At 36.3% G+C, this 12,567-nt stretch overlaps 1 protein-coding gene across 1 annotated transcript in view; it reads right to left on the bottom strand.

The window, feature by feature from the left end:
- COL24A1 (collagen type XXIV alpha 1 chain) overlaps window positions 1-12,567 on the bottom strand; it is a 421,320-nt gene that overhangs the window by 137,422 nt on the left and 271,331 nt on the right. Inside the window, exon 34 of the mRNA XM_081305079.1 lies at window positions 8,395-8,448. Coding sequence (XP_081161205.1) covers window positions 8,395-8,448 — 54 coding nt within the window. The remainder of the gene's footprint in view (window positions 1-8,394; window positions 8,449-12,567) is intronic.

The following is a 12,567-nucleotide window of genomic DNA, read 5'->3' as shown; positions in this document are numbered from 1 at the left end:
CTGTTGGTCCAGAGCCGTTTCACTTCTACGGCCCCTCCTCCCCTTCCTCCTGCCAGCCAGCCAGGTCCTGCTCACCGGAGGCAGTTCCCCAAGGATTTGGTTACACTTTCAGCCCCACCGAGTGCTCTATTTCCCTAACTACTGAGCACTCTCTCTGTCATTCATCTAAGCCCCAGTGCTGTGGAGCTGTGGTCTGGGAGTCAATAATTTAATTTTTCCGGACCCCTTTGGTGGGCACACCTTCGGAATCTGGCGGCTAAGACCATTGGTGTCGCCCCTGGTGGTAATGGGAGTTGGGGGTCGAGGATCCCCTCTGCTTCCCTCAGCCCCTACAATCACAATCACTCCACTGGCGGTAGGAGGAGTTGGGGGTCTGGAGTGTCCTCTGTTTCCCTCCGCCCCTACCGTCACGCCCTCTCAGTTGGCGGTTGGGGGAGTTAGGGGCGGGGAGTCTTCTCTACTTCCCTCTGCCCCTGCAGTCACGCCCACGTCACTGACAGTAGGGGGAGTTGGGGGTCGAGAGTCCTTTGGCCCTTACGGTCACGCCCACAGAGAGATTTTGAAGTTTCCCGGTTGTTTGTATCTGATGTGGGTGGGAGTCACACACCTGCTAAAGTAGATTCCGCTGGGAAGGGATCTCTTTGGCCGAACTTTGGTGACTTCCCCTCTCTGCTATGGTGGGCCCCTGGCTCCTTGCCGGAGTGTCCGAAGGGAGGGGTGGAACTGGCTTGTCTCTGGTCTGACACAATCTCTGGTTTTAGTTCCCAGTTTGCTATTTCATAAAGGCTTGGTTAGATTCCCTTCATGTTGTTTGGGGGGGGAGCCGTTTGCTGGGTGGGCAGGGCCGTTAGCAGAGCTGGGAGGGCATGGGCCGTCTGCCGTGCCAGGCGGGGACACCTCTTGCTGCGCCGGGCCGCCGGGGGCTTCTTGTAGAGCTGGGCAGCTGCGGCTGCGTGGCTAAGAGCTGGGCGGGCGGGGTGGTCGTTTGCAGAGTGGGCGGGGCCGCCAGAAGAGCCAGGAAGGCGGGGCCGTCTGCTGGCAGGGCGGGGGACCCTTCTCGCGGACCCTGGCCGCTGGGGGCCACTTGTAGAGCCAGGCAGCTTTGGCCGCGTGGCTAAGAGCCGGGCGGGCGGGTGGCCGTTTGCAGAGCGAGAGCGGGGCTGCCAGGGGAGCAGGGATGGCGGGGGCTGTCCGCCAGCCGGGCGGGGGCCCTTCTCGCTGAGCTGGGCCGCCGGGAGCCGCTGGTAGAGCTGGGTAGCTGCGGCCGCGTGGTAAGAGCCGGGCGGGCGGGGCGGCCTTTCGCAGAGCGAGAGCGGTGCCGCCAGGAGAGCCGGGATGGCTGGGGCCGTCTGCCTCTCCGGGCCTCCGGCCGTTTGCAGGTCCAATCCACAGGATTGGACCTCTGCGCCCACGTGGCCGGCCAAGATTTACTTGTGTGGGACAAACTGTCACTTCTAATAAACTTACTAATTCCCGGCAGGTCTCCTTTTAACGGAATTTTGCTAGAAGTTCCTCAGTAGGTAGAATGTAGCTGTTTCAATGGGTCTTTCTGATCCCGTTAATGTGGAGATATTGAAATCGCTGCTTCCTTGCTGGCCGCCATGTTGGATCTCTCAGATTCCACTTTCTGGTTCATAGATGGTACATTCTAGCTGTGTCTTCATGACACAGCTATAAATAGATTTTTATCTCTATTTTTAAGAGCAGTATTCCTGGTCATGGAAGCCTTAATGCCCTCATCATCTAATCACCTCTAAAGGCCCCACTTCCTAATCCTATTGCCTTATGGTCCAGAAAATGGCAACTAATAACCAATAAGTCTATTGGTTGCTTCCCAAAATTCCATGTGTAGGTTTTTGAGTGGACCACTCATTTGAGTAACAGCAAGGAGTATGATTACTGGATCATATGATAGGAGTATGTTTAGGTCTATCAAACTGTCATGAAAAGAGGTGGCACCATTTTATATTTCCAGCAGCAATTTATGAGATCCTGTTGCTGTACAACCCTGTCAGCATTTGGTATTGTCAGGGATTTGAATTTTAACCATTCTAACAGGTGTGCAGTGCTATGTAATTTTTTTATTGCAATTTCCTATGAGAGATTATTTGAGCATGATTCATTTACTTCTATGCCACTTTTGTAAATTTTCAGGTGTAGTATATGTTCAAATCTTTTGTTCACTTTTTAATTTAAAAAAAAAATTTGACTTAAGAGATCTCTCTATATTTTGGATACAAGTCTTTTTATCAGATATGTGCTTTGCAAATATTTTCTCCTAGTCTATGACTTGTCTTTTCATTCTTTAGCAATGTGTTCTTTGAGGAAAAGTTTTTAATGTTAACAAGTCCAATTTATCCATTTTTTTCATAGATTATGCTTTTGGTATTGTATCTAAAAACTCCGTGCTAAACGAAAGGTCACATAGATTTTCTCTTTTTCCCCTGGGCATATGGCCATACATTTTTTTCCCTGCATTATTTGTTGGAAAGACTTTTCACTGAATTGCCTTTGCTCCTCTTTCAAAGACCATTTGCCAACTCCAGCCACTTACTGGCAAATGCCAGAATTTCACTTTTCTTTAAAGCTGAGTAATAGTCCATTGAGTATATATACTACATTTTCTTTATTCATTCATCTATTGAGGGACATCTGGATTGATCCCATAGTCTAGATATTGTGAATTGAGCTGCTATAAACATTGATGTGGCTGTGTCGCTATAGTATGCTGATTTTAAATCCTTTGGGTATAAGCCAAGGAGTGGGATAGTATATAGTGGGACAGTATATAGTATAGTGGGATAGTATTTGTATAATTTATACTTTGGCATGTTACAACTTTATTATAATTACCTATTAGTTCAAGGAAGGTTTCGTTTTTAAACTAAATCAGTTCTTTAGGAACTTTTTTAATACATAAAAGCATATTATTTTGAAAAAGTTTTATTTCTTTCTTTACAATATATAATTTTAAAATTTCCTTTTCTTATATTATTGGAGTAGATAGAACTTCTAATATAATGTTGAGTTTTAGCTAAAAAAAAAGAGTCATCTTTTCCTCATTTCCTTGTTCTATGGGGGAAAACATCTAGCCTCTCACCATAGAGTATCATGTTGGCTAAAAGGCTATTTTTTCCTTTGAATATACGTTCTTCATAAAGCTGAGGAATTGTCCTTCCATTTTGTTTCCTGAGAGTTTTTATTAGGACTGGATATTAAATTTATTAAATGATTTTTTGGATCTCTTTATAAAATCTTTTTTTCTTCTTTAGTCTGTTAAGGTAATTTCACTGATTTTCTTTGTATATCTGGAATAAATCCCACCCAGTCATAATGTATACTCTATGATGTTGTATTTGATTTGCTAATATTTTGCTGAGGATTTTTACATCTATGTTAATGGGTGATATTGGTCTCTAGTTTTCTTTTCTTGTAATGTATTTGAATAGTTTTGGTATACAAGGGTAATTCTGTCCTCAGAATGAGTTAGGAAGTGTTCTGCTGTTTCTATTTCCTGGGAGAGATTGTAAAGAACTGGTATTATTTGTTCATTAAGTTTTTGGCAGAATTCACTAATAGTAGTTGACTTAATAGTTTGCAATATGTATTTACAATTAATTTAAGTCAATTTTCAAATAACACTATACCATTCCATGGACACTGCTAGTACCTTTTTTTGTGATATGGTTATCTCAATTTGTGTGGTTAAAAATTCTACTGAGATGCTGATGTAGGGTCCTCTTTATCTTTTGTTTCCAAGACTGTTGCCATTTTGTATTTTCATAAGTAATTTAATAGGGGATTGAGTGAGGTTTCCAGTTAACCTGAGAATAATATTAACTATCTTTTGAGGTAAGAAGAAGTGACTTAACTAAGAGAGTACCTAGGGGTATTTAATTATTAAGGATGTTATAAAGCAAGGTTAGGAAGAAATAATTTTAAAAAGCATAGCATTCTACTTTTTCTTTTAAATACAATTTTCAGTGTTAAAGATATTAACAAAATTATTTAGGTCAGGAGATGCTTTTTCATTCATTTTTCTGAGGAGATAGGAAAAGACAGAGAGAGGGAAGGAGAAAAGAAGGAAGAAAGAAACTCACCATTTTCCTCTTATAGAAGGCCACTGTGTACAGTTGTGCAGGTTATATATTGTACTATCTTAGGAGCATTATTTATATCAAGTTTGCAATTATTGGGGCATTTTCTTTATGTATGTATATATACATATAAATGTATATATAATTAAAATCTAGATCAGAGGTCAGTAAACTTTTCTTGAAGGGTCAGACAATAAATATTATAGGCTTGTGGGTCATGTGGTCTCTGTCTGAACTACTTTAGTTTAGACACATGTAGTCATACATACATAAATGAATAGTAAGGCTGTGTTTCAGTAAAATTTGGTTTACAAAAGCAGGCTGCAGCTTGTCCCTTTTTATGCCTATATACTTCTAAAGGAACCTGAGATTGTCAAGAAAATTTAAAGACTGGCTATGATTAGGGATGAAACTCCTAATTTATAAATCTGATTTTCTTCTTATCTCTCAGCCTCTGCATTTTCAACCTCTTCTATCATATTTTAAAAATGTCGAAATTCCTTAGATCTCAGCCTTACATTTGTTAAATAAAAAGTATGAGAGGCCATTGTTTTGAATTAAGATCTTGCATTAGGCCCCAAAAGACCAGACTAAAAATAAAAATGGAGTCACTCATACTAAAGGTCCACAACACAAAACCAAAACTAAGGTGGAATTTGACCTTCTGAGAAATCAAGAAAGGGATTAATAATCAAATTTCTCAAACAGGCCACTTTGAGGCATGAAAATGAAGTTTCTTCTGTTTTAGTTCTTTCAAAAAAGTAACCTGAAATTAAGCAGTTATTTTTCTATTGCTCTGTCTCCCTAGCCCTACTTTATAAGAAAAGTAATTCTGAAGTGACCAATCCACTTCTTGTCCTTTGTTTCTGTCTTTTTCCAGACTTTTTCCATCTGTAAACCCCACCTCTTCTACAAAACTCATAGGAAGACTTACTCTATTTTATGGAATGAAATGGTACTGCTTTTGCTAAAAGTACTGACTCTTCACTTGGGCCTGCAGCTGTACTGTCTTAACTTTGGGTCAGATTCCTGTTCAACTCTGCACAAAGACTGTTAATCACTTAAGGAGTGTCTATCTAAAAATTGGTAATACAAGGTTGACTGGCCCTCTCTCATTCCCCCTTCAAGGCTTAAGTTATCAAGAGTAACTAATATATTTTTAAGATTCCAGGAATAGCCAGTCTTACAGGTATATTATTCCATAAACGGAATGGAGGCTGTTCCCCCAAGTGGGAGCCATCATCTCATGACGGGAATGGAATTGACCCTCAAATAATTTGTAACTATTTTCCCTTCAGCCTGCAGAACTTTGTAGAACCTCACTTGGGGTAATGATCAACCAGATCACAGTTTGACCAAGACTGTTTGACTATGCATAGTTCTTGTCCCATTTGTCCTTGTTCTATATAAATTCCAAGTTCTTATCTGAACCCCAAAGACAGGGCTTAGGACACTTGTCTCCTTGTTTCTTTCAGTGTGGTCACATGAATAATAAATTCCTTTCTTGCCTTCCCACGACTTGTCTCTGATTTGACTCTCAAGTGGCTGGTGACCAAATCTGGTCTGTTGGAATCCCTTAGTCAGGACTCGGGTCAAGGATTTCAGTAATAGATCTCTTTCTTTCAAAATTGTTTATTCATTCACTTCAAGTCAAATAATGGTTGTATATCTGAGAAATTATGGTCTTGAACTGGTGACAAGTGGCCCTGACAATGTCATCACAATGTCATGATGCTAACATACACTCTAGAGTTATTAATGTCAGGCTCTTGAATTCCACTGGATATGAGATTCTGGGTAAGTGATATTGCTCTTGTCTGGATAATTATAAGAGTTTGTCTCTTTTTATCTTGTGATTTGAGTGATATGAAACAATAACTTGATCACTGCTCTATCTCTCCAGTGACAACCATAAGATAATAACACAAGTTCTCAGGAATAGGGGTCATAAATTTGTGTGCATTTTGTCACCTGACTCCTTTCCAACTTCATCTTGCACTTATTTTCTACCTGACTCCTTGCCACAGACATATTGGCCATCTTCCAGTTCTTTGATAAACATGCAGTGCTTCCTCCCGGCTCATGATTTCTCTCTGGAATGACCTTTTCTCATTTTTGCCCATGTAACTACTATTCATCTTTCAGATGACATCTCAAATGTTTCTGCTCATGGAACATGAGCTCTAGATCATGACAGTTTTTCTGTCATAGATCCCTTTAGATCTAAATTATTATATAATTTGTCCTTTGTGTCTTCTGCAACCATAGATTCAACCAGCTGCAGATAAAAATAAAAAAATTTTAAAAAACTAGGAATGAAAAGTCTGAACATGTACAGACTTTTTCCTCTTGATTTTATTCCCTAACAATACAGTATAATAACTATCTGCATAGCATTTACATTGTATTAAGTATTATAAGTAATCTAGAGAAGATATAAAGTATATAAGAGAAGGTGAGTAGGTTACATAAAAACACTATTCCATTTTATATAAGGGTATTGAGTATTTACAGATTGGAGTATCTAAGGGAGGTTCTAGAACTAATCTTCTCTGGATATTAAGAGCAGATTGTACTTTATGGTATTTATCTCAGTTTATAATTATCCATTTATGCCTATGTTTATTTATTTTGTATCGCCAGACTGAAAACTACAAGCTTACCACTACATTATCAAATGTAGATTCTTAATAAATATTTGTATATTGAATGAATGAGTGAATGAATGGTCACCAATTAAAATAAAAAATACTTACAAAAACCAGTTTTGAATCTTGGCTCTAGAAAAACTATAGTTCTCTTTTTCAACATTTCTTTTGTGTTTATCAATTTTCATCTTTGTTATGACTAGACAAAGCAGTTCAAATATCTGACACAAAGCTCACTGTATTCATTATACACTGAATTTACCCATTTCTATTTATCATTCCTGTGACCTGCATGTTAGTGTTTAGGTGCCATTAGGCATTTAGTTAACAAGTCTTTTCCTGTGCAAATCCTAAGATGTTGTCTCTCCTGTTGCCATAATTCTACTGACATACTTATTTCTAGTTAAATGTCTTCTTTATTAAGACTCGTTTTCATTCCATTTTATCTCATCTCTGTAATGTTATCTACTTATTGGATAATTACACCTCTGAGTACATGATCTTTTGTTAATTCAGTTTAACAAATGCACATTGAGCAGATTTAACATGCTAGATATTATACCAGAAAAGGAGATTACAAAGGTAAAAGAAATGGTCTCTTACTTCAGGGAGTTTATGGACTTTTAGGGAAAACAGGTACTTAAGTACACCATGCTAAAGACAGCTGCATTATTTTAAGTCAAATAAATATTAGAATTGGGAAGGCAAGTTGAGACATGCAAAATAGGGAGAAAACCAAGAACGATTTAGTTGTATAAAATCAATGTCATATTTTATTTGGAAATAATTATAGATATTGTTAATTCATTTTTTGGAGTTCATATCATACATTAAACACATGAAAGAGGAAATGAACAGTTTGTTATGAATACTCTGTTAAAATTTTCTACTGCTTCTATCTAAAGGAATTATGTAATGACCATCTGTAAACCTTTGTGTCAACTGATGATAAAATCAACTCAGTGGTTTGAAAGGTTATATTGTTATTGTAAACCTCAGAAATATATTACAGCATCTTACATCTGACATGATTAACCAGAAGAATGACTTCATTGGCAATAAAGAATAAATTGTGAGAAAGTAGGTTGTGACTAGTTCTTTCCTTTTCACAAATTCATTTTCCATGGAACCTCCATAATTGAATCATATTCATGAAATTGTGATGTAAGTTTTTGTACTGCTGATACAACAGCATTTCTGTCATCTTTCTACATTTTGGCCCATCAGATGTAGAGTTTGGCTTCTCTATGTGGTCTTCTATTATAGAGTTGGCTTCATAAATGTGTATGTATGTGAGTGGGCAATGTAATAATTGTAAGAACAGCAAGCCATTCAGAAGAATTTCTGAGATTCAATAAAACAGAGTTTTCTTTGTTAAAAATAAATACTCTCAGTTTTAACAGTTCCAGAGAAACAGTAACAAATTAGAGTATATGAAACTTGAAAGGCATTAAAACTATATGAAAACATATTCATTCTACATAGTCTATGGTGTTTATACAGCAAAATATCCATTCTACATGACCAGTCTGTAGTATCTATGATAAATGCTGCTTTCTAAATATAGCCACCACATAAAAGGGCAATAATGAAAGGATAAATTTGCATTTGGAGAAAAAACTATTAGAAAAGTATAAATATAGACTCACTGGTTCTCCTGCAAGTCCCCTGTCTCCTGTACTGCCAGAGGGTCCGGGTAAACCCTGGAAAATAAATGTAGAACTTGTAGAAAAAGTAGTGTTTGAAAATGTTTTAATTTCCTTATCTTAGCTTTCATTATGGATCCTTGTCTATGTCTTCCTTTATTCTTTTGTGATAAAATATATATCATAAAATTTACCATTTTAACCATTTTTATGTATATGGTTTTATGGTATTAAGTACATTCATACTTATTAAGCAACCATCAACACTGTTCATCTCCAGAATTTTTCCATTTTGCTCAACTGAAACTGCTTACAAATAAAACACTAATATCCCACAGCCATTTCCCCCAACTCCCTGGTAATCACCATCCTATTTTTTGAAGTAGAATGAATTTGATTACTCTAGGCATTTCATATAAATGAGACCATATGATATCTGTCTTTTTGTGTCTGGTTTGTTTCACTCCTTATAATGTCTTCTAGGTTTATCCTTACAGCATGTGTCTAAACTTCCTTCCTTTTAAAGGCTGATCAGAATTTCACTGTATGTACAAGCCACCCTGTGTTTATCCATTGGTCAGTGGGCACTTCGGTTGCTTCCACCATTTGGCTATTGTGTATAATACTGCTGTGAACATGTGTGCACAAGTATTTGGGTCTCTGTTTCAATTCTTTTAGGTATTACACTAAAAATGTAATTGATAAATCATATAGTAATTCTATGTTTCACATCTTAAGTAAACACTAAACTGTTTTCTATAGCAGCCTCACCATCTTATATTCAAACCTTACTGAACTGCACAGGGTTCAAATTTCTCCATATCATTGCCAACACATATTTTCTGAGTTTTTTCTCTTTTCATTCCCCATCCCTTCCTTTCCTTTCCTTTCCAGCAAAAACAACCTTATGTGTGTGGAACAGTATCTCACTGTGGTTTTGATTTACATTTACCTAATGACTAGTGGTGTTCAACCTCATTGCATGTACTTACTGGCCATTTGTATATCTTCTTTGGCAAAATGTTTACTCAAGTTATTTGCTCATGATTTCACTGGATTGGTGTTATATGGTTCTGAAAGGCATATGGGGATCCCTGGCCTCTTCTTCCTTCTCTTTTGGCTTTCCTTTTTCATTTTACTTTCTGGCTACCCTGAAATTAGCATTTTTCTTACCATGATATTCTGCCTTGCCAGGGACCAAAAACAATGAAGCCAACTGACCATGGACTAAAACCTCTGCAACCATGAGCCAGAATTAGTTTTTATTTCTTATAAGTTGATTATATCTGGTATTTTATCACAGAGATGAAAAGATGACTAACAGGTTTGTTATTGTTTTGTATTTTTGGTTATTGAATTGTAGAAGCTTTTTTTAATAGTGAAAAAAATTATTAATCCTTACATAATAGTATTTGAAAATTAATATGGGATTAAAAATAATGTATTCTTTATTTTAGCTATTTCTGTGTACTTTTAGAAATGATTTTATTTTAAGATGCTATTTTTAGGTTACATTTTGAGCTCACAATATAGTCCTATTGGGCAGAATTTTTCTAAACTCCCAGCGACTAATTAATACATCTTAAAGATTTCTCGTAAGACATTTTCACTCCAAGCCTATCTGAACTCTTCAAAAAGCAATTGCTTATGTTATTGCCATGTCTTCTCTCCCCCTCAATCAATATTGCATTCCTAGGGGCACTCATATTTATTTCTTTCATTTGAAATATCCCTGTGGACAGGACAGCCCCCTCATCCATTTATTTTTTTATTGATTTAAAAAAATAAATGACAGTGGAATGCATTACAATTCTTATTACACATACACAGCACAATTTTTCATATCTATGGTTGTATATAAAGTATGTTGACACCAATTCGTGTCTTCATATATGTACTTTGGATAATGATATCTATTATATTCCACCATCCTTACTAATACCCACCCTGCCCCCTCCCATTTCCTCCTACCCCTCTGCCCTTTTTTGATCTACTTCTAGTCTTATAATTAATTCTCATTCTATTATGACAAATGATTATCCAGAATTATTTTAAATTTGAATTTCCTTACACCTTTAATATTGATATAAAGTTTTTTCCAAATATAATATCCTTGTGATGTATTAATAGGTATGATTTGTGCCCTTAAAATATGGCAAGGCACAGTGATATCAGGATCTCCAGATGGCTATAAATAACAATACTGGACCTCTAAGTTCTTATTTAATTTCATTTTTACATCATACTACCTATAGTACCAGAAAGTGAGTCTCATTTTATAATGAAATATATTATAATGAAATACATTTATATATTATGTATTAATGAAATACATTTACAATGAAATACATTATAAAATGGTAGATAGAACTCTAAGCCAAATTCTGTATGCTCCCTTGTCCTTTCATTCAAAGATTTACTCAGTACAAGAATGCCAGACATTGATAACTACTAACAATATATAAAATAATGCTTCAATTTGTAAGTTGCATCTTCTATACTGTTGACCTTAGAAATGTTAATAACTATACAGCAATTCACAACTACCATTTTATCTTAAAAGCTATAAGTTAAGAAACATATGATACTAAACTGGAAGTGAGGATATTTATAATTGCAAATGCTGATGAGGATGTGAAGAAAGTTGAACTGTCATATACTGTTAGTGGGAATGTAAATTAGTAGAGCCAGTAGGGAAAACAGTATGGAGGTTCCTCGAAAAACCAGAAACAGAACTACCATATGATCTAGCAATTCCATCAGTGAATATATATCCAAAGGAAAGAAAACCAGTATGTTGAAGAGATATGTACTCCCATATTTTTTACTACACTATTCCTTAAAAGCCAAGATATGGGGTCAATCTAGTTGCCTGTCAACAGATGAATGAATAAAGAAAATGTGATATAAATACCCAAGGGAATATTATTCAGTCATGAAAAGAATGAAATCCTGTCATTTGAAGCAAGATGGACAGAACTGGAGAACTACATGTTAAGTGAAATAAGTTAAGCACAGAAAACAAATACCACATGTGCTCACTTATAGGTAGAAGCTAAAAAAGTTAAATCTCATGGAAGTGCAGAGTAGAATAGTAGTTAATAGAGATTGGGAAGGATAGGAGGAAGTGAGGGGACGAAGAGAAGATGGTTAACAGATACAGGGATACAGTAGGATAGAAGGAATAACTTTTAATATTCTATAGTATAGTAGGGTAACTATGGCTGACAATATTTAATTATATATTTAAAAATAATTGGTAGAGATATGATTCTGAATCTTCCCAACAAAAAGAAATGATAAATGTTTGAGGTGATGGACACATGAATTACTCTTATCTGATTATTTCACATTGTACTGAAAAATTATACTGTACCCCCCAAATGTGTATAACTATATGTCAACTAAAAGTTTAAAAAATTCAAAGAGGTATTAAAAATTATTAGAATCACATAGTCTTCTATGTTATAATCCTTAATGTTCTGTTCAGTTTCTATGTTTAGTGATAGGGAAATATGTCAAATTATGGACTCTTAGCTGGTTAAAATCTGGTTTCAGTCATGAAAATCATACACTCTTCAATCATTTCATATTCTTAAATTAAGAAACAGAATCAATATAAGGGATCCCTCTGTGCCCGATATACAAACTGAAACAGATAGTAAAAGTTCAGAACTTGAAATAATGTCTGTCCCATTTTCCTTGTAAATGCGTTTTGATATAATATCAACTTATTATATATCTTTAATGCTATTGATGATTCAAAAGGCTGTTCTACAGAGCTAAGAAGCAATTTAAATGTTCTCTATTTTCATTAGGGACAAATGGAAAAAGCATAGCTGGCAACAAATAAAAATTCTCTTTAAGAATTTTCATGCTAAGTGAAATAAGCCAATCTCACAAAACCAAAGGCTGAATGTTTTCTCGAATACGTGCATGCTAATTCACAATAAGGCGGGAGGCCCTAGGGAAGAATAGCATTACCTTAGATTAGGTGGAGGGGAGTGATGGAAGGGGAGGAGAAGAGATAGTAGAAATAAGAAATGGAAAGATAGTGGAATAAAACAGATATTATTACTGTATGTATATATGTGACTACATGACCAATATGATTCTGTAACATGTACACTCAGAAAAATGAGAAATTATATCCCATCTATGTATGATATATCAAAG

The sequence above is a fragment of the Spermophilus citellus genome, assembly GCF_964194105.1.
Source record: "Spermophilus citellus genome assembly, chromosome: 9".
Taxonomy (NCBI): Eukaryota; Metazoa; Chordata; class Mammalia; order Rodentia; family Sciuridae; genus Spermophilus; species Spermophilus citellus.
This window is presented reverse-complemented; position numbering and strand designations above follow the sequence as displayed.